At 36.3% G+C, this 22,904-nt stretch overlaps 1 protein-coding gene and 1 long non-coding RNA gene across 4 annotated transcripts in view; both read right to left on the reverse strand.

Annotated features, from left to right (window-relative positions):
- Window positions 1-3,133: 3,133 nt before the first annotated feature.
- Window positions 3,134-15,796, reverse strand: LOC121064751. Its single transcript, XR_005816667.1, has 3 exons — window positions 15,289-15,796; window positions 8,298-8,622; window positions 3,134-4,332 (listed from the first exon to the last, which is right to left on the reverse strand). It is a non-coding gene; the product is annotated as an uncharacterized LOC121064751 (long non-coding RNA).
- A 2,170-nt stretch (window positions 15,797-17,966) lies between these two features.
- The window catches only part of ANGPT1 (angiopoietin 1), a 187,088-nt gene continuing 182,150 nt past the window's right edge, over window positions 17,967-22,904 (reverse strand). For all 3 annotated transcript variants that reach the window (XM_040546736.1, XM_040546738.1, XM_040546737.1), the window contains one exon: window positions 17,967-20,413. In XM_040546736.1, the coding sequence (XP_040402670.1) occupies window positions 20,253-20,413 (161 nt within the window). In that variant the 3' untranslated portion in view covers window positions 17,967-20,252. The remainder of the gene's footprint in view (window positions 20,414-22,904) is intronic.

A 22,904-nucleotide genomic window follows, 5' to 3' on the forward strand; every position in this document is an offset into this window, starting at 1 on the left:
GAATCAAGAATGGATGAGGTTGGCAGGGACTCTGGAGCCACCTGGTCCCACCCCTGCTCAAGCAGGGGCACCCAAAGCAGTGTGCCCAGGCGGCTTCTGAAGGTCTCCAAGGAGGAGACTCCACAATCTCTCTGAACAACCTGTGCCAGTATATATAACTTAGAAGATAATAAATAACTTACAAGAACATAATAGATTAATATTAGAAATATTTTTAATAGTTGTTGTTCCTTCTCCCCCCCCAGCTTCAATTTCAAATTATTTCAATTTCTGATTAACAGCATTAAAAACAAAAACAAAAACAAAAACAAAACAAACAAAAAGATCCCTGACTGTACCTTCAAGATTTTTGGTACATATACAAGTGTGGGAGAAAGCTAGTTTTACACATTACTGCAGCTTTGATCTCACCTTGTTATTTGATCAACTTATTGTTCAAAGTAATCAGAAAAGGAAATAAAATGTTGGAAAGGAACAGAACAGAAAACAGGAATGAAAAACACTGTCACTGTGCAATGCTGTGGGGTTCTTACATCTTTAGTTTTGTCTGCATTTATGTTCCCTCCATTGGAAGGAGAATACAACAGCAGAGGAAAGAGGAGGAGAGCAAGAAAAGGAGGGCAAGAAGAACGATTGAAGTTTTGGAACAGCGTTGGTACTGTTCCAAACAAAGAAGGAGCTTTTACTGCTAAGCAAAAGATAAAGGAAGGGATATATAGTCCATTAAAATGAGGAGTGGTGTACAGCAGGGGATGATTGTTCATTGTCTTTCGCTTTCCTACAGAAGCTGAAGTTAGAGTATCTTTAGCCTAGAACACTGGAGATATTAAAAATTCAAATACTGTAAAATGTGCAAATGTTTGGAAAAAAAAATAGTGCGACAAAATGTGTAGGTAGTCATTACGTAAAAGACATTATCTCTTAGTGAAGAGGTTCCTGAGCTGCAAATTAGTGGAGTCAGTGATTTAACCCTTTTTCTTGCACTTCAACTGTTGACCATTCTATATAGATATTCTTCTATAGAAAAACAGAGTATAGGGGCGATTTGGTTTGACCTGGCACACCATTTCCTATGTTTACATTTAAAAAATGTTGCTTAATTGAAGCCTTGCCCTGTAAATATCACTTGGCCAGGGGAGGGAGCAGGGTGGTAGTCTTCACAGGAAATGACACAAAGTACTGGGCCACCGCTGCAGTATCACTCTGGTTTGAAATGCAAACTTAAAAACACAAAAGAAAGACAACAATAAAATAACACAGAAGGTTTGATAAGATGAACTTAGAAATCTCTATTTAAAATATAATATTTTAAAAGGATAAAACTTTATCATATTTTCAGTCTTTGCAACAGGATTAAACGGCACATCTGGGATTATTACTTTTGATTTCGCTCATAATTCAGCAAGCAGGAATGCAAAGTCTGCAGTGCTTGCTGATCTGAGAAAAGATTATGTGTTATAAGGACTGTCTGTGCAATGTTTTGGTCAGTGCAGCTGGATCCCTCCTTCTGTGCTGAGAACACACAATCCACCAGTCAGGTACCACCCACAGCCTCTTAGAAAACCTCACTGGCTGGAGGTCTGACCCTATGCTCAGCATGCTGGGTAGGACAGCTGCCACCACTTGAATGGAAATCCAGCTGGGATTTAAATTTTTGAGGGCTTCCAGCTCTGTTTCTCTTTCCCAGCAGTGGCTGTAGGTTTCTGTCCCTTGATGACATGATCTTCAGAGGCTACACTGGCTCTATCAGGATGGTGCAAAACAGTGCCATACCTCCTCTGGGGTGGTGCATGTGAGTGATGCATCTACTTAATATGGGACTGCTGCCAGCCTGCTGGGTAGAGCCTTTTTAATATCTGGTTACCTACACACCTTAACAAATACCTCTGAGAAGCTTTAGTTGAGACACATTTGCAAAAACATCAGTTACACAGATTTTCCAGTGATAGCGATCGAAGTACTGCACAGAGGAACGCCGTATGATTCTGAGACACTGAAGGGTTAATACAATTACATTTTCTTTGTATATTATCACTTAACTTTTCCAGGTATCAGTGAACAAGTCTTTTCAGATTCCAAGGTAACAGTATTAGTTACTGTTATTGATATGATAAACTATTAGCAAAAATTGTTCTCTGAATTTAGATTAAAAAGTAGTGGTAGGTGAGCAGGATTCTCATCTCTTCATTGGTTATGATCTCAGTATAAATTCAGCCTTTTGACTCCAATTAGAGGTTTGAGATTTCTTGGGAACAGATGACATATTTATAACTCAATATGTTTGTCTCATCCATCTGTTCTCTGTTGGCAGGTTGTAAATTATTAGGGCACATACTGCCTTGTCTTTGTGTGTGCCGAACAGAATGGGGTGGGAACAGTTTCCTGCTCTAATTGGTATTTAGGTTTTTTCATTGTGTGAAAGCTACGTAATAATAATCCACGTATGGCTTTTCAACCTTCTCTAAACACATTTATTCCTGTCCTCATCGAGACTCACCTCATCAGTAGAGAAAGACCACAAGCACTTTTGCAGATTAGAGCAGTATCAGACGTGAAGTACTGGAACCTCTAAAAACTGGCAGTTTCCAAAGTTAGCCAGTTTTAAAGATGCATGGAAGTTCAGAACCTCATTAGCCATGAAATACATTTAGTGACAATGACTTCCTCAAGAAATGGATAAAGAAATTGTTAAATTTGCACAGATAGTTCCAATCACAAACTCAATCACTACAGGAGTAGCCCTCAGAACAAAAAATGTATCTTTTTTCATCAAACTTGTTTCATAGTGTAATATATATCACTTTTAACTGCTATAGTTAATGCGGGCCCATTAGACCCCACTACTGCAGTAGTAGTAGTGGACCCCACTACTGCATTTTTTTAATTATTATTATTATTATTATTATTTTTTAGAATTCTCCATTTATGAAGTTTATTTTACCAACTGCAGTTATGTGGAAAATACAGGAGGTGTGGACCTTCTGAAGTTTAAAAGCAAACCTGAGGGAATAACAAAGTTGTAGAATGTGCTGTAAATGCTGCTCCAGCTGGAAAGACTGAGAAGGCTCAAAAAGCACTACAGGTTTTATGGAAATCAAACAAAAGAGTAAAGTATGTACTAACAACCCTAGCAAAGAATCAAGGGATGATATTGTTGACAAGGCATCAGGCCAAACAATATTTGTCCAAAGCCGTTAAGGATAGAGGGGTTAGAAATTGAAGAAGCTTAAGCAGATATATTTTACATTTTTGATTAGTACAAGTAAGATCTCCAAGGACTGGGCCATGGTTAGCATAACCCCATCATCAAAAAAGCAGCCCAGGGATTTACTTAGAAATTGTATATCAGTGCCTTTAGCCTCATACGGGACAAAACTGTTTCAAGAGATCAAATAGAGATACCCTTGGAAAAATCGACAGCCTCAGAACAGCCACATGTTCTCAGGAAGTGGAGATCATGCCTTAGCTGGTTGGAATTCTTGATGGATATTATTACTGCAGAGGTGCAGGGTGATTTGCTAGAGTAGCAAAAATAAATAAAGAATTTTCACTGTGGTTATTCAGGTATTTTGATCATATAAACATCTTAGATTTTTAAATGGATGTGGAAGACATTTTCTTCAAGAAAGGGCAAAACCATTAAATTAAATTAGAAGTATTTCTTAGATTCTTAAGATTTCTAAATCATTATCAGGCTTAAGCTCTGCATTTAGGATTCATAGAATCTTGGAGGATAGAACACTGTGAAAAAAATAAAAATAAAAGCAAAGTGAAGAAGATTGTGAAGAATCTTTTTTTTTTTTTTTTTTTTTTTTTTTTTTTTTTTTGTGCAGTATTAAAACCAAGAGAATTGCAAAAGGAACAGGAAGCAAAAAGTACTTTAAAACATTTTAGAGTTTCTCTAAACTGTATCCTGCCACCTGCAAGATCAAGCAGAGCAGCAGGAGGATAGTACAGTTTAGTTGAGTAAATGGAGGAGCATTAGTTTGGTTAACTTATTTTGTGAACATGAGCAACATTAAGTACAAGCTAAGAAATGCTTATCAATGCTTTTGTGTAAGTATGTTGGACGTTAGAACCACCTGAAGATTAATGGTTTTGTTTTGGTCTTAGTGCATCCCCTGCTGATCTACTGGGATCAAGTGATTTCTTGCTTCCTTGTTAACTGCTTGTGGTGAAATATATTCAGGTATTTTCTTGGAGAAGTGAGATATTAGATGAGCACACAGAGAGGAGCCGTTGTAAGAGAGTAGTGAGCTTATGGCTTCAGGAATAACTTCTTCAGTAATAGTAAACTTTGCAACATGGATGATGGTTGAGATTTCATTATCACTGCAAAATTCCCAGGTTGCATGGATTAGACAGAAGAGTTAGCAAAATGAAAAAAATATCATATGAAAACTTTTCAATAGAACTTAAGGAAAGAGCTTTAACCATCAAATCAGATCAAATCATTTTATGAGTGACATAGCATCATAATAAATTGAAGTAATAACGGGATCCTCAAATGAACATATTCAAAATTACCCTAAAAAGTTCAAAAGGTCTCCAGGGAGGGAAAATGCTGGAGATTGTCATTCAAGGAGTGACAAATACATGTAACAGGAAGATTTTAACCTGCAAATTCTGTTATTTCAGGTTTGAAATGAAAAAATCTAAAAAGTGATAGCATCTTCTATATTTATGTTATACTTTCACAGTGAAGTGTTTACTCATGACAGAAAATTAAAGTTGCTATTCTCAGTTAAAGAAAATGGAATCTCATTTTTCCTTTAAATATATGTAAAATTGTGTTATAAAACACAAGAGAAGGCAAGATTTGAGAGGACTGATAATTTTACTTTAACTGCAATAAGGAGATCTACTGCATGATTAATCCCTTCCCTCTCTCTCATGTTTTTCAGATTTCTTTGAAATAAGTGTCTTTTACACATCTCTTGTCCAAATGGATACTGGTCAATCATGAAAAATCAAGGGACTGAGAGGTGAGGAGCATATCTTCTCCCTTCTTGGTGGCACAGACTGTGTTCAGTGTATGCCAGTTATGGCAAACTTGAGCAGCACGTTTTTGGCAAAGGTATTGGCTAAATGCAACAACTGTTGTTGAAGTTTTCCTGCTCAGCATTGTGTTTAATCTCTGCCACTGTTAAATCTTAGCAAGCTCCACTGTCTCTGGAGAAGGCACAAAATCTAGGGGTGCACTCATATGTTCAAGAGCTATTTTGCTAAGTTTTAGAGCTGAAATTGTGACTGCTAATGATTCTTATTTTTGTGATTGAAATGTTCCCCAGATTTTTGATTTAACACTAAACGTCTTTTTTTGGCCTTGGATATATTGAAACAGTTAAGCTTGTAGATGTTAGTCCAGATGGAATTGAAACCAGATTTCTGAGGCAAGGAGACTAAAGTAACAAATTATTGACGTATTTCATTACTTCCACCACAGTCTAAAATATTGGACAAATAAGTAATATAAATTCACAGCTTAGATAGCTTTTGGAACAAAGGGAGGCCATGAATTCTTTATGGTCAAACATGATATCTAACCACTCAACTAACACCACTTTGCTTAAAACTGCAGATGTCATTTTTTCATTTTTAGATTAGATTTTATATTATTTTATATATATATATATTTATTTTTCTTTTGAAGATCAAAATTTGGGTGATTTCTTTTGTTATATGAATTATCCTGTGTTACAATCTGACATCTATTGTTATGGGGTGGAAATCTACAGAAAACTTGGCTTAAGTTATACTGCTGTAATGGCTTAATTGTTATTTAGAACAGAAAATGGTAATGTTGATAGATCAAAGTCTTCTCAAAACTAAAATGAATTCCTCGGATACTCCAGAGGTTTGTATACACATTGGATCATATTATCTACAATTCTTACAATAATCATTTTATGTCTGTCTATAAACACAGAGCAGATGCAGGTTCCCCCTTTTTTTAATGCCCTTATGTATCCAGCATCAGGAGGGGCTGGCTTAGTGTGCAGTCAGTTTGCATAACTGTCTGCATCCAGCAGATAGAATGCTGCTTTGTTAACCCATTCAAGAGCTGGTCTTTTGTTTGGTGAAAGCTGGTGAGAAATTCAGTGCATTATCTAGACAACACAGAACACCAGAACTTTGTTCTGCAGAGTGGATCTCCTTTTTCCTTTGCATTAAGGGGCAGTATGTTATGGTGAGATATGTTCTTTCCCTAGTTATGGCAAATTTCATTTCCATGTGGGATGCTCAATTAAAGGTGCGTTTGGAATCAGGTCAGAGGCAACCGCCAAAGGGGATGGGCAGCAAGAAAGGCTTGTTGCACCAGCTGGAACTGGGAGAGGATTCCTGCTACTTTTTTTTTTTTTCTTTTTTTTTTTTTTTCAGGCTATCTTCTTGAGAGCTGCAGGATGCAGAGTAGGAAGTTGACTGCATCTTTGTGGCTTACACAAACTGTAATTCCTCTCAAATCATGCATTATTTTTGAAGAGGCTCAAGGAAAACAGTGTTTCTTCTTTGTGTGTTAATGAAGAAGCTACACAACCAAAAATATTTTGACATAAAATTCTGTATATGGCACTTGATCACAGTAAGGAATACTTTCTCTTCTTGGTTTATCACCTGTAGCTTTATGCGACTATGTCTCTAGCAGATTTGTCTCAGTTATGCGTGAACTACAGAGGTACAAAAATAAGAATGCACTTTCAGAGTCTTTCTCATGCCCTTATGTTAGTTAACTTATAGAGGGAAGGGGCAGGAAATGCAATTTTTCCCACATTTTTCTTCAGAAAGCCAATAATTATTGTCTCCTATTTATATTTAATTGTTGATTTCCTTAGTGGAATCAGAGGCGAAAACTCAATAAAAAGAAATTTTCAAACATAACACCAAAATATGTGAATCTTTTGTTGGAAACCCAAATACTTCATTCTGAGGTTTTAAGTGAAACCACAAATAGTTCTAAAAAGAAATCCCCCTGCCCTGAATATTTCTGCTTAATGGCAAATCTTCTGTGAAAATCCTTGTTCAGTAGAAATATAGCGGCATTTTTTTAGTTTTTAGGTTGTTCCATTTTCTGAAGCAACTCTTTTAATCACATAATTTACTTTTTTTTTTTTTTTTTAAACTTGGGAACTTTATGAACAAAATCTGGAACATGTGTCAGATATTTACATAAAATAATATATATGGTAGTATGTTCAATGATATCATAGAAATTTCATATGCAGTTGGTCGAGCCCTATGCAGTATGAAAATATACATTGCCACAAAATAAATACTTTTTAGAAAGCTAATCAGTGAAATTTATTAACATTCCAAATATTAAACACCATTCAAACTAAACAAAAATTCAGGTACCATAACTCAGAATAAAGGATGAGAAGGAATATTCTTAAAAACTTGGTACAAAGCTACATTTGTACACACACACAAAAAAATCTGGGCTCTGCACCATACTCTCCTTTTTCACATAAATTACTATAGTGACAAATTACTAAAAATGGAAAAAAAAAAAAAGGCATATAATAAAATACAGCCATAGAAAATGAAACAGAATTCTGCAGATATGAGTTCTGACACTCAGGAATCAAAGGAAACTAATTGTTTCATTTTATTTGAGACAAATTTATTTATTTATTTATTTATTTATTTATTAAAGATTCAAGACAAAAAATACATTTATTCAGCTAGGGGATGAAGCATTTAAAAAATAATTGCAACTAGAATTATTTTGCAATGTCTCCTGAGAGATAGCTTATATATACTGCCACATATATTTTCTGTACACAGAGACATGCATGGGAAATACGTTTGCATGTATGAGACTGCTGCCTGAATATGGTATTAGTTATTGTAGGCCACCCGCTACAACGCCACATTGAAATAACTCTTCACCACCAGCAATGATTCAGTTAACCTTTGATTAAACATAGGAATTTAAACTATGAAAAGGTCTGAAACCTGACACAGTCCTTTGACACCCTGGTGTCTGTCATTAAAGATAACCCTGCATTAGGTACTGATTTCTGAAAATAGAATTAAACTACCTTGGTATTCAGTCTTAACCCTTCTATATTACTAATGTAACCCTGCTGTGTTAGGAGTCTTCCTGAATTACTGTTTCCCCTTTTAAGTCTGTGTGGGATGCACAGGGGCCAGTGAGCACAAACTGGGAAACCCAGTCACCAGCAAATGAAATGACTGTCTGGGTCAAAGTGATCACTGGACCACAGAAGAAGGAAAAAAAAATAAAAATAAAAATAAAAATAAAAAAGACATCAAAATAGACAGGCAGACATTACCTTGCTTTTTTCTTCCCCCTCATCTGATCATCACCAACAGACAGCACCACCTCTGCCTAATCTTCTCACAGTGGAGATTGTGTTCTGTCTTGTGTTCTTGGTAGGTAGGGCCTCCCTGTGAGCTGTGTTCTCGGGTATGTTTTTATTCCATTTTAACCACTACATTTTGTTCCCCTCTTCCTCTACTCTGTTTATCCAAGTTGCTAAGAAAACCTCGGTGGGTGTCTCCTGATATTTCCTCAACCTGCTGTTCTTTTCCTCTGTGCTTTGCATTAAACACTGGCAAGCAGTGACGTGGTTTCATTTTGCAGTGGTTATGTCTCACCTGGATATACAAAAGAAAATAAAGATGTTAGAGGAGCACAACTCAGCAGCATATTTCCACTGGAAAATAATGTGGGGGGGGATCCAAAGTTCATTGCTTATGAAATAAGAGAAAGTCTTTGTATTTACACCACTTTTGAGAAATTGCCCATCATTTTTTTGAGTAGGTCATTTGCTACAACTGAGCTGGAATAAACTGGATCTTGGCTGGGAATAGCCCAGGAACTCAATGTGCTGCAGAGACAGCTTTCACACCCCTAATCACCAGCAACACTGTCGAGGAGCATCACCCCATGAGGAGACTGATTTTCGAAGTACAGCAATCATCTGGTCTGAGCAAAGCAAAAACTGGCCGACTGCAGATGACTTCTCTTAAAACTAAACATGAGAACTGACCAGACTCTGCAGGGGACAACGCCCTCCCCAGCTCTCTCCAAGTCATGCCTATGAACCTGGATGTTGGAATTCCCACCAGCCTTTCCAAGCCATTGGCAAACAGTTACATGACTTTAAGAAAGAAAAAATCTTCTTTTTCCCCAGCAGAAGGCCATTGTCAGCCTATACCTTTTTGACAGTGCACACAGGAGTTTCATATCCCTCAACTACTCATAATAAACCAAAAAAGGGAAAGAAAAGGCTTTATGCTTTTTTTTTTTTTTTTTTTAATCTCCATGATGTATGGGCACAGAGCCCATAATGGACAGCTTGGTCTTTGACAAGTTTTCAAGTGGCGACTACTTCACTTTGTTCCAAGTGGCTGTAATGCAGCTGCAGTTTCCTCAAATTAAAGTCCATCTTGCATTTCTCTCTCTAGCTGAATTTCTAGTTCTTCTTTGCAGGTATCATGTGAAGAAACAGCCCAAAATTTGCAGAATGATTAGTTTCAACAGGGCTGTTGAAAGTTTATTTCTGAAGGGAGCTGTTTCTGGATCATGCCCACATTAGCTTTTACACATGCATTTACAATAGGAAAAAAAAAAATACAACCTAAAGAAGCTTCAGTTTAAAGCTGAATGTAACAAGGAAAGACGGCAGGGGTTGAAATGACTCCCTCAGGGATATGGCCTTTATGGAAGGAGGAAGGTGCAATCTTGCCCTTGTGAGTGAAGCTTATTTCACAGGACTGAAAAGGGCATTACATTTTGGCAGGGTCTTGCTGGCTGAGTATTAGTGATGTTTATTGTGTAATCATCGTTTCTGATAACAATGTGCAGAACACTAAATGGAGATAAATACTTTGGGATGCATTGAGTAACCTGATATTTCCTTGTGGAATACCAAGTTTATCCCATCCATGACACTAATCTCATAATTCACTCACTGAGCACTAAAGATTTCTTTTACAAATTAGATCTGTTTGATAATCCACCCAACGTTTTGACATACTTAGTATGTTGCTGTTCATACTCCTTCCTGGATAACAGTTTAATATGGTGATTTGTAGATGCCAGCAGGGGAGTCAGAAGGATGGATACTTGAACTGAGTTTCCCCATGTCAGTTGACGATGCAGGAACCTGGTGAACATCAAAAGCCTAGTTTTCCTGGCCTTGCTATTTTTGTAAAAGCCTCATTGAGAGTTATTTCTGACAAACAGAATGCAGAAAGAAATAACACCAATTAGCCTTTCTTGACAATATTTTAGTGGAAAAAATATTTATTTTAATTACATTATGTTCTGGGTTACACACCCCAAATTCAGAATCCCTTTCGATAGACACTGAACCTGACCCAAAGTGCTAGGAGCTACGGACATCAAGAGAGACAGTGTTAAAACCTGTGTTTTAAGCGTACGGCCTTGGTATGGATAGGGTATGAATAATTTAGTCTCTATTGAAGTAGCTTCTTAACTGTCAATGCAGTCACAAATGTTAGTTCCCTAAAACGGGTTTACATTGACTTCATTATCTAAATTCCCTTGCCCATGGTAGGAATTTAGACACTAATCCCACAATTATAGATCTCCATCTAACTTCTGCCTGAACTGCACCCAAAGTTTTTACAGTCTATGAATGGCCCAGACAGTAGGCTTGTTGTGCATTAGGCCATTCACCTTCTCTTGTTCATTAGGTGTGACATGCACTGAAAGTGCTGGTTCCTGGATACACTCTTAAAAGGGTAGACAGCTGCCAAATATCCCATTTAAGAAATCTGAAACAGTAGGTGCAGCTTTGGGCTATCTACACCAATGTGGCATTAGGGTATTTTATAAGTCAACAAACTGACACGTAGAACCATGTCCTCAAAACATTTCAGTGTCTACCTTGTCTAAAGTGGAAATGTCTAAACAGACAAAAGTATGTAAAATCATTCTGCTGATTTGAACCCCTTTAGATATATATTAGTGATCCTGAAAAGGGTTGTTTGAGTTAGTGCTGGATGTGGAGACTGAGCTCCTTCATGGCAAGAAATTCTTCTGACCAGAAGATGAAAAGTAGAAAGAAGGACACTAGTCTCATTTTCACCCTGGGGTCCCAAGCTTCCAGACTGCATGCAGAGCTGACGAGAAGTCGCATGGCCCAGCTACCAGGAAAAATGGTCCTTCAGCCATAAAGCCTCCATTCAAAGCAACACTTCTTGTGGCACATGCTCCATAAGCCTATTTTAGAGACAAGATGCTCAGACTGAAATCTTCACTGTGCATGTAACAGCACCAGGTCCTCCCTGCTGTACAACAGGCACTGTGCAAACCTGGATGTGGAGCTGGAGCAGCTCCTGAGCAGCCATGAGCACGTTGGTTTTCATACATGGTGCTTGTGGCCTGCTGATGAAGAAGTGGCTTCTGGTTTTGTTTCATCTGTGCTCTTTTTGTCCTTTCAGAGCTGCGAAATTCATGCTTTTGAAACTCGAAGTGGACAAAAGGGCGTAAACAACTGGATTTCTTGAGCTTTCTAAGTATTGATTTACTTCTGGTTTCTGTAAGAAAATGACACGGAGTCCTAATATCTAAGGTTATCTGTGGCCTTCTGACCTGTGAATGGTAACCTCAGTGCGACTCTGGTTCGAACACTAGAAAGTGAAAGGTCAGAGAAACAAGATAGCTTACGTATGGCAACAGCATTAGCAGTTTGGGCTGCTCTGGAGAAATTAATTTGAACCATCTTATGGCAAATATTACTCAGGTGCACTTAACAGGAAAAAGGATTGTTGAACTCTTGAAAAGACAGTGTTCTTGTATTTTGCTAAATATGATTCCAGAGTAAATAAAAGTACCAAATGAGCTGATGATTTGGGGAGTTAGACATATAAAATTGTAAGGATATATTTTAATTTCCTGATGACTATCCCTCAAAAGTCAAAAGCCCTACTGCAATGTGATTTTTGGACCATACAATAAAACCAGTGTGCAAAAGAGTAATTAAAGACCTTCAGAATAATGCATTATGCATAAGTTGGCTAAATTTAGGCTGGAAGAACAAATTGAATTCTTGCATTTAAAACTGCTATTTGTCTTGAAGACCATTTTAATATGGTTATGAAATATAATTTAGTTCCATTCTTGAAGTATGGCTTTCTTTTTCTTTTGCAGCTTCCTTAGGCTTCCTGATGTGTGCTCTGTATACTTATCTCTGGTAGAGTCAGATTTTGGTAAACACAAGACTTTTTACAATGGTTTTGTGTGATCCTCCTTTTTCTATCACCTGTATTTTTGCTCTGTAAATATCACTACTTTCTTTAGAGAACTTTTGCACTGCTATAAAACTGATGTGCTTTTAACCCATTTGGGATAAACTGAAAGCAGTGGGAGTTCAGTACTTTTAAAACCAAAAACATATACCTGAATATAGACTTAACTTTGACCATCCATGCTGGATGTCCTAACCATTTTATTATTATTATTATTATTATTATTATTATTATTATTATTATTATTATTATTATTATTATTATTATTATTTTCAGATCTTTCATTACATGTTTACTTGATTCTGGTGATTAAATGAACTTTGGAAAAGCTTCCTTCTGAACCATAGATGGCAGCAGACAGCAGAAACTTCAGAAATAAGGGCTCCTCTGCGTTTATGAGTGAACTGTGCTGGCAAGATAGCTTGCTTTGTTGTAGGATGGGTTCTCTATCACTCTCTCCCCACACTCTGAGGCTAATTTAACTATATCTTTTAATATTTAGATTATACTTCATTGTATTGAGAATAAAAGCTTTTTTTTTCTTTTTTTTTTCTTTTCTTTGTGCTTACATGTGCAAAATACTAACCTGAATATGTTAGCATTGCCATATAACTCTCCTTTGATTTTCTGCCCTATCCATTGACTTGCAGCAGTATCACTTAATCTACTTTAGATTACATCTAATTGAGGCAGTTTTGCTGATCTGGACTGTGGGCTGTGGGGATTCTCACAGTATCCTGAAAGGAAATCTGGAAAATGCTGGTGTCATGAATTTCCACAAGTCTCACAATGGAAAAGATACGGTGACAGGCTCCTGACTAAGCCTCTGTTAATAAACCTATAGGCCCAGTCACAGAGATAAATTTTCCATCTTTTAATTTTATTTATTTTTGGGAACTCAAAAAAAAACCTTTTACTTACAAGGCTATTTTTACTACACAAAGTCTAACGTATTTATTATTGTCTTTTCCCATGGCCTTTAAAACTTCAAACAAACTTCAGAGCTTTAGTAACACACTTCAGGCGAGTGAGCTTATTGGTCTTCTGTAAATGAAACTAGACATATTGCCATCTACATGTTTATGTGCCTGTCTCCTCCTGTGGAAAACCCAGCATTTAGTGGAATAGCCTTTGGATAATTAGGCTGTACTTCTTAAAAAATTGTGACATTTACGTTGTATCATCTTTGGCTTGTGACCAGGCAGTCTAAAAGGCAGCACCTCCACTCCACAGGGGCTGCTTTACTGTGTGCACAGCCTGGGGGTGTGCAGAGGCAGCACTTTGTGGAAAAGTGCTGCCACAGTGGCTCCTGGGCCATGTTCTTCTCCAGTCTTGGGACAGGGACCTTTTCTAGGTGAAGTGGGTAGGAGGAAAACTGAGGGGCTGGAGGACTCCCCACTGGAGATGCAGATAGCCCTGATGTGTCTTCCAGCCAGAAAAAGTTGGGCAGCTGCTAGTCATTGGGCAGTGGTGGGAAAGGATTTATGGGACCAAGGATCTGTGTCCAGGTTGGTCCAAGGAGTTCATTTATATTTATATTTATATTATATTTATATTTATTTATATTTATATTTATGTTTAAATTTGTCTATGTCTATGTCTATGTCTATGTCTATGTCTATGTTTATATTATTTCTTTTTATTTTTATTTATCTATTTTTTTTCACTGGAGAGACAGATTCCCAGGAAGGACTGAAAGAAACGATTCAGAAAGGACAGCAACGGTGACTTGTTTTGTGAAACTTGCTATGCATGAAGGCAGAGCAGAAGACTGGAGACAAGAACCACTGCATGAGTCCTGACGAAGAATTTTGCCTGGGGCTTTTTCAGAACAAAAAGCATGAAATGAAACATTCAAAGAGGGTTTAAATAATCATATGTGGTGGATAAAAGATGAACTCTAAAGCAGAAGCTTTGAAATGAATAAACAAACAAACAAACAAATAAATAAATAATAAAGGTTTGCTTCAAAAGAACAACAAATAAAACATATATCCAGGAATTCTGCTCCATTATTCAAAAGAAAATAAACCAGTGGTTCAACACTGTAGCTGAATGAGATCAGGTCTGAGTCTTGTAGTTTCCTTGAGAGCAGACAATGATTCTAAATATAAGCATGAGACGGCTGCAAAAGGATGGAGATCCACATCTTTTAGTGGAAGAATAAATATTATCCAAAGCTGATTTATCTACTGGTGGATTCTTGTCTCATGCTAAAAGCATGAGCTGTTTCTCAGACAGCATATTAGCAAAAATTCCTGCAAGAATGGACTGCTTTTTAAGTCTTGCTTTAGATTTTACCACGTCAATGTATCTCCATTGCACTGTAAATATTAAATAAAAACAAGAAATTAAATCGCCACACTGTTCCTTTTAGGCTTTGGAAAAATAATTGGATATTAATTCTCCTCTAATAAATACAGAAAAATAATAATCTAAATCAAAAAGAAAGTTTTTTTTTTTTTTTCCTAACTCCCAAAGGCAGAGACACCCTATAGTTCTTTCAGGTGTCATATACATTGGCATTATTATTCATGATTTTTCAACCAGAGAAAAATGCATGTGACACTGTTTGGGAAATTATTCTGCATGAAAATACATTTTTTTTGTCATTGCACGTACTACTATTTTTTAATGCTATTGTACTTTTACTATAATGCTCATGATATAGGGTATGTCTGTTTTTCTTTTCTTTCCTTTTTTTTTTTTTTTATCCTGCCATACCTTTCCATCCTTTTTTTTTTTTTTTTTTTTTTTTTCCCTGAACTACCTAGAGTGAAATATTATGGTCATTATTTTTTTTTTAAATTATTATTATTTCATGTTTGCTTGATATTCATCTTCCTACAGATTCCCCGTCCTAATTCTACTTCATTTTCCTCCTTTTCCTGTGCATTCATCTTTGTTATTTCTTTACTCTTTCTGTCAAACTGACTTCCTTCTTTTGCTGGCTTTGCACTCAGCTTCCTAATCATATCCCTTTGCATTCTTTGCTGCATTATCCTTTAATAACCACTTTCTCACTCTTCAGTTCTTTCTTACCTGTCTTTGCACCAAGAGTCTCCAATTTCCTTTTCCTTGCTTCAGAGTGTCTTCCTTCCTTTTCCTACCAGGCTGAAGCAGGTGCCTATGAGTTATTTTCTCTTCTGGGCTCTTATTCGGGCTTGTAGAGGTGTGACCTGGCAAAGCATCCACTTTCTGTTTCAGTAGAAAGTATCATAGAATCATAGTGTTTCTCTCCCTGTCTGGGGGTGCCCCGACCAGGGTGCACCAGAAATTATATTAGTTTCCTCTGTTTTCATGTGTGTCTATTTTCTCCTCCACAGTCTTGCAGAGAAAATGAGAGTCAGGAAGGGCTTCTCTCCCTTGGGTTTGGCAGGGACCGACCTTGCGAACCCCATAGTTCATGTTCTGGTTGTGACTCAGTGCATCCACAGGTCCTTTGTTTTTGAGGCATAGGGACACTAATAAAGTGAGAGAAAGAAGAGGATCATAATGAGATAAAAATATTACATGGTAACACTTTGGCTCTCAGGATTGTCTCTACCAAAACACAGGACTAGGTCTTCATGTGGCTTTTTTTTTTTTTTTTTTTTTTGATCATATTTACAGTGGATATCCATTCTTCAATTGAAGACACTGATTTGAAAAAATTTCACAGGCTATTTCTATAGTAATAACATTTGTTCCTGACAGAAATTTTAGACAGTGGAAGAATAAAGGCTGTCATTTCACTAGAATTTAGACACAGGTGTTATTTCCTTATCAGTCCTTAAAATTCACAGAACAGAAAACAGTGTTTTTCTAAAGAAAACATTCCACTTCTAAAGGATTTGCTATGGAGCTATCTTGACATAAACATAAGCAACAAATAAAGCAGCATAACCTTCCCAAAGTTTCACATTGATTTGTTCCCTATGCAAAAATTTAAAAAGCGCACACAAACAAACAAACAAAAAACACACAAAACCCACCAAAGAATGCAGAAACAAATGAGACCCATAGATTCCTGTCTTTATGGGGAACCAGAAAAAGGAGGTTTTGGATGCTCCAGGGGAGAAGGGACTCCTTACACTGTGTCACCAGTGTGGCAGGAGCCAGAGGAAATGCAGAGCTGCTATGTCCCATGGTTAATCCCTTCCCTTCCAACTCTTTGTATTTTCCCTCTTGTTCAGAACAGTACCATATCCCTGTCTACTCTTTCTGGTTCTTACTCCTCTACACTCGTGTGCTCTCTATTTATCTCACCTTACTGGTGGCACTTGCACTTTTCATTTATTTTTAGGTGTACATCCTGGATTTTTTTTTTTTTTTTTTTTTTTTACTGAGATTACAGTTCCTCTGAAAAAAAATATTGAAAAAGATTTTGACAGATTGTGTCAAGCTTTCTTCAGACATATGGATTTGTGTGTGTATGGATATGAACACCACAGGTCACAGGCAACTCTCAAAGTGTCTTCTGTATTCAGGAGTTACTGCCTCTCTCCTTGAGCTATCCAGCTCCTGTAAAAACTAGTAGGTAAGAACGACTTTTGGCCCGACTGCAGCATAGTTTGGCTGTAATTCAGGCTTGATCCTACCTAGAGCATTAAGCTTTTGCTGTGATTGCTGCTTCAGGTTTGTTCTTCCCAAAGGAGAAGAGTGCTGTGGCAATCCCAAGTGAGGTTGTTGGTGGCATGGTCAGAGGGTGGTTTGAGATGCTGGTCTACAGGGAAATGATGTTGTTATTATAGCTGGAAGGTTTTTTTTAAGAAACTGTGTGTTGTGAACCTTTTGTACAGATGACTATAAATGTACACCATTTGCTTAATTAATAGGCAAGTACTGGATGCTAAGGAGCTTAGAAAACTGCATTTAAACTACATCTCCAGCCTTAGAGGATATTAAAAAGTAAGGATCTATATATGATGGAAAACATGCACTGATTTGTTAAAATTGTGTGTATTCCTTTTTTAAAAAGAAGAAATTTAACTGTGAGGGGTAAACAGTGAAGTTAACATTACCATTGGCCATTGACTATTCTTTCAGTCTCTTCCAAGGCAAGTCCCATTTTATATGATGAAATCCAGAAAGACCATTTTTTTACTGATTGTAACTCTTCAATTCATGCAGTTCATGCATGTTCAAGTCAAGGAGCAAAATGTATTTTAAGAAAGTATTTCCTCGGATTCTCAGATAGCTTAGTCTGAATGAATGCAATGAACGAGTTCATTTATTAAAAAGTACCCGTGAAAATGGTGAAAAACTCACTACAAAGAGACATTAAAACTGAATCTCTCTGGTGTTAAAAGGCATACAAAAGGAGCAAGAAGTATTTGTAGTGATGAAAACAACGGAAATCTGTCACTGCCATGCAACATGATTGAAAAGATGATAAAAGAGTATGTCAAAAGGCAAGAGAAATAGGCATACAGTTCTATTTGTATCTTTGCTAATGGAATTCAAGAAACATTTTCTTTTATAGACTGCTGGGTAGTTGTATGATATGAACTTAAGATGAGAAATACAGTCCCTTGATTTTAATCAAAGAATTTGAATGAAAAAGACTGAAATACGTATTTGAAAGGTTAGAAATACTGATTTCTGCACAAACTCTAATATGACTCCCTCCTTAGGCCTTGACTAAATTTATTAATATCTCTTAGAGGGAGAGATAGTGGCTGGTAAAATGTCATCCTGTCACAGAAATGCATTCTCAAAGGAAATCAAATCACAGAGTCTGCAATTTTAAAAAATGTTTTATTATAAAGGATAGGAAAACAAATCCACATTTTTTTTCTTTCAAACACAGATAAATAAACAGTAAATACGCTTTTGATTTTAAATGTGCTTTGCCTTTTGCAATAAGATCTGCAGAACGGCATTCCTAACTTGGAGACTTGCAAAAAATATAACTTTTGAGAACACAGTAGAAGACAGACCACAGTTTTTGCACATAAATGAAGAGCATTTCAAAAAACTTCTGGAAAAGGAGACAAAACAGCTCTGTGAAGAAATTGCTGAGCAAGGAGTACTTTGGTAACTTATTCAGCAGAAAACAACAAATTAACCCTTATGCAGGATTATTTCAAATATATATATAAATATGTACAAATACACACACACAAAAAAACAAGATCTTCCCACTTAAAACTAAACAAACTTCAAATTGTAACAAAAACAGAGAGCCCTGTGGTCTTTGTGATTTTTAAGAAGGGATGCTTAAAAAATCCAAACTTTTTTTTTTTTTTAATCTATTTCTTAAAAATGAAAAAAAAAAAAAAAAGGAAAAAAAAGGAAAATAAATCAGTTACTCTCTTACTCTGTTAAAATCTTTTAAAAAAGATTCAGATCTTCATCATGCCTTATTTCAGGAACAGTTTAATGAATAAAATAAACCAACAAGCAGACAAACAACAAACTTACCACATTCAGATTATACATGTGATCTTTGTCCCAGTTTAATCAATGACAATGTTACTTTTGATTTCAGTGGGAGCAGGGTGAGGCTTTTCCTTTTATGTATAGCAGAAGTAGAATGAGGGCTAGATACTTTCCTAAATGTACTTTATTAATACGATTAAACCATGAGGGACTGTAATTGAAAAAGAGTTCTCTCTATAACTTCACTTCATGGGCCACCCAACTACTTTGTTGCTTGTTTTGATAGGAACTTCATCCTTACCAACAGCCACATTGTGCATCTTGCCACACATTTCTGCAACATTTGAATATATCAGAATTATTTGTTATGACAGTGGAAACCTGTAAGCAGTCTTCTAAAGCTCTTTTAATATTTATACCATTTTGTGGCTTAGCACCCTTTGAGTAGGGTCAGGGCTGCATGTACAAATTAAACAACCATTACAGGAAATATAAACATACTATTTACAGTTCACAATTCTTTATTTTCTATACAGTTCTGCTGAGTATTTTTTATAGTTGTAGTCTAAGCACTGTGTACAACTGGCATGCTTCTGATATTCACAAAAATGTAATAACACAGTGAAGAAACAAAAATTTAATAAAAAGTAAAATAATGAATGATAAATTGCGTACATGCAATGATGCTGTAAAATGAATTCATTGATTTAGTCTATGCTATACCCTAACAGTTTGCCTTTCTGTGTTCTTTTTGATGAAAATATTCCATGCAAAATCCCATATTTTCTTTAGGATAATATTTCACATTCTTTAAACCTTTTATCAAATTTTCTATGTGACATTCAGACTGCCTTTAATGAAAGAAAGGAAAAAGCTCAAAACACATCTAAGTTTGTTATCACGCTATAAATCCTAGCTCAGGGATTATGCCAATTACCTCATTTACCTCTACAGAGCAACCGAAGAATTTATGTTTCTTACCCTTATCATTCTTCATAATTTGACTCAGTTTATTTATGAGAAATATGTCCTTCGAATATTTAATAAAAAATAATTATTAGCACAAATTATTTAACTCTGGGATTAACATAAATCCATCTGCCCATTCAAATTCAGTTCATTTAAGAAAAACAGTATTTGGAGTGGTCATCTTCAGTGCTTTAAAATGAGTTTTAAAAAAGGTGTCTTTATAATCCTTTTTTCATGTGTATAATGATGGCATTTCACTGCTGAAAAACTTTTCCTCAATGGACCATGGATGATATGTTTCATATATTTGAATTCTGATGCTGTTGTTGAATAATCTGGTATATTTTCCATTTTTTTAATAAAAAATAATAAAAAAATAATAAAAAAGTCCACTGACAAACACCAGATTTGGTTAGAATAACTGGATCCAGTTGTTCCTCTCTGGAAAATCATTGCAGCCAACTTCTTCGAAACCAAGCCTCCCCATGTCATCAAGACGTGGGGTGACTGGTGGGGAGTTTTTGCAGGCTATGAAGTGATAATGAAGTGACTTTGCATCATCCCTACATGTTGCTTCCAAGAAGCCCTTCACCTTTTACCTTCAGACTGTGATAGCAGTGCTGTCAAGAGCAGTGGCATTCTGATTTTTTTCTTGGATCCACCACTGAATGCCTTTAAAAGTCCAAGGGTCGAATCATCATGGTGGTGGAGCGCAAAGAATAGCTGGGGCCTTTGAAGTAGTGCCACTTGATGCCATTGAGCTTTCCATGGTTTTGCCCAGCCGTATAGAACATCCCATTGAGATTGGAGGGGCCACAGGCGTCAAACCACCAGCCTGAAACCATTAAGGACAAACAATTAAACTGCAAGTGCACTTAACATTTTCATTTTGTTTTATAAGTTTAGCTGATTAACCACTTCTGGCATTCAGAAGCTCATAAACACTTCTGGAATAGTGATGATGAATATTGCTTTCCTATTTCTATATATATATATATATATATACATATACATATATTTTTTATTCTGTATTCGGCTGTGCTGGAGAATACACCAATTATTTACAGATCTGGAAAAGTATTTGAGTTTTAACTCCTTCAGTTTTTATACATTGCATGTGAAGCAAGAACAAGAACAATAAAGGCAAATAAACTGCTTTGCATGTTTAGACTATTATAGATCACCCAGTTCATGTAAACATATCATAATAAGACTATAACTCATAAGTAATTTGCATAATTTCCACTTGTTTGGTTATTTAGAACATAAGCATGATTTGATTTAATGTCATTTACCAGTATTTTTCTGTTGCTTTAACTGTGATTGTTCTGCTGATCAGACAGTTTGCTTTTGCTTTTAGGTTAGATGTTCTTCGCAAGCATAAGCTACAAGCACATTTGTGCTATGCTCTTATAGTAATTACAATATTACAGTAACATAATCAGTATTCAGAGTGGTGTACAAGGAGATCGACTTTGTCTTTAAAACATAGATAAGACATTTTTAAGACTAAGATAAATTTTAAAACCAGACTCTGCAAATGAATGGAGGGACTAAATGGTGAAGACAAAGACAACACTATAGGACACTGATCTTCAGTCAGAATACCTATGTGCATGGATAGATGGTTTAGATGGTTACCTGAGTGTGTATGTATTTAGGTGACAGTATGGGCAACTTCAATCAAGGTAAATTCACTGCATGTACACTTTGGGTCAGAAAAGTCACATTCAATCCCAAATCTTCCTACCATTTTGAATGTGAAAACCTATATTCAATCTCGAGCTTCCTAAACCATGCCTTGAAATGTGCCAAACAGAAACACTATCATTGACTAAGAAAAAATATTACAAATATTATTGATTGGTATTTTAGGTAAGCTTAGAAAGTGCCGTCTTTTCCAGACCCCCTACCCTGCCTGTTTTTTTTCCCAGTCAGAGGTGTTTCCTACTCATTGACCCTTGATCTCCAGGTCCAGCCTTGTATATTTTATTCTACTGGAAAGACAGGGCTAGAAATGTCTTCCCCAGATGCTTGTGCTTCTAGACTGTTGTTCCTTCAGCTGCATTGTGAGACTCTTCTGAAAAGCGAAATGATGCAGATTTAGGGAAAACAAAACAAAACAAAACAAAAACAAAAACAAAACAAAACAAAACTTTTCTTTTTGAGGACAAACCACCAATCTGGTTTACAGAATGGTTCCATGAACTGTTGTGTTAGCATAACTGAAGATGCAGTAAACTGAGAAGTTGGGATAAAAAAGAAATGCAACATCTCGGGAACTTTTCAACCAGAGACTTCTGTCAAAGAAAATGCATGTAGAGCCACACCTCCACCTTCATGAGTGCTCTATTAGCATAGCACTGAAAATAATCCAGAAATATTTATCAAGTACTTGTGAATATTACTAACAATGACAGAGGTTTTGCTACCATTTGTTATGACTGTATGCAGAGAATTCAAACTTGCTATAAGCACAGCTTTGGTGCACAGCTGTGGTTGCAAATCGTATGCAAAAAAAGTCACATTGGCTTTAGACTTCTGTAGTAGATGTATTTATGTCTTTAACTCATAGAGAAAATTGAACCAGTGGTGGAAACAGTGTGATTCTTCAGATCTATTTTAACTACTTGCTTTAAGATGAGATTAATCAGTAACCCTTCTTGATTACATCCCCAAGATCTCAAATAATAATAATAAAAAAATAAACTAGTTAACTGTGGTGAAGACGCTTACAGGTAGTGAGCAAATTCCACTCAAACTACTTGTGTGCATTAGAATGGAAGAGCCCTGGGCTCTGCTTGCAGCACCTTTGTAGTATGATTTTAATCTCAGGCCTCCAAGAGTTAGAGAGGTTATCAAACATAACAAAACAACAACAACAAAATAACATCAAAAATAAAGCATTTTTTCTTTTAGTTTCTGTTTGTTTTGTTTGTTTGTTTTGTTTTATTTTTGTTTTCAGTATGAAAAGCTGAAACATTTTCATGTTAAGGTGAATTTTAGATTGCAATGGGAGTTTGAGTTTTAGGGAAAACTCCAAACAACTTGAAACTTGGCAACATTGAGATTACAGAACACAAGCTGACAAAGATAAACTAGGTGACATGCTGACTCCGTTGAAGTTAGTGGGAGTTTTGATGTATATCTTGATGGGAAAATAATTTTTCTCTTCCAGACCTTACAGAGTATCTATTTAATATAATAGAAAGATGCTTAGTTCAGATTGAGGAAGGCAGAATGAATCCCCAGACTGCAAAGAGCTAATATTCCCAATGCCAAGAATATATTAACCTTGGTGGTGAGAAACTCTATTTGTCAGAAAG

The sequence above is a fragment of the Cygnus olor genome, chromosome 2 (assembly GCF_009769625.2).
Source record: "Cygnus olor isolate bCygOlo1 chromosome 2, bCygOlo1.pri.v2, whole genome shotgun sequence".
Classification (NCBI taxonomy): Eukaryota; Metazoa; Chordata; class Aves; order Anseriformes; family Anatidae; genus Cygnus; species Cygnus olor.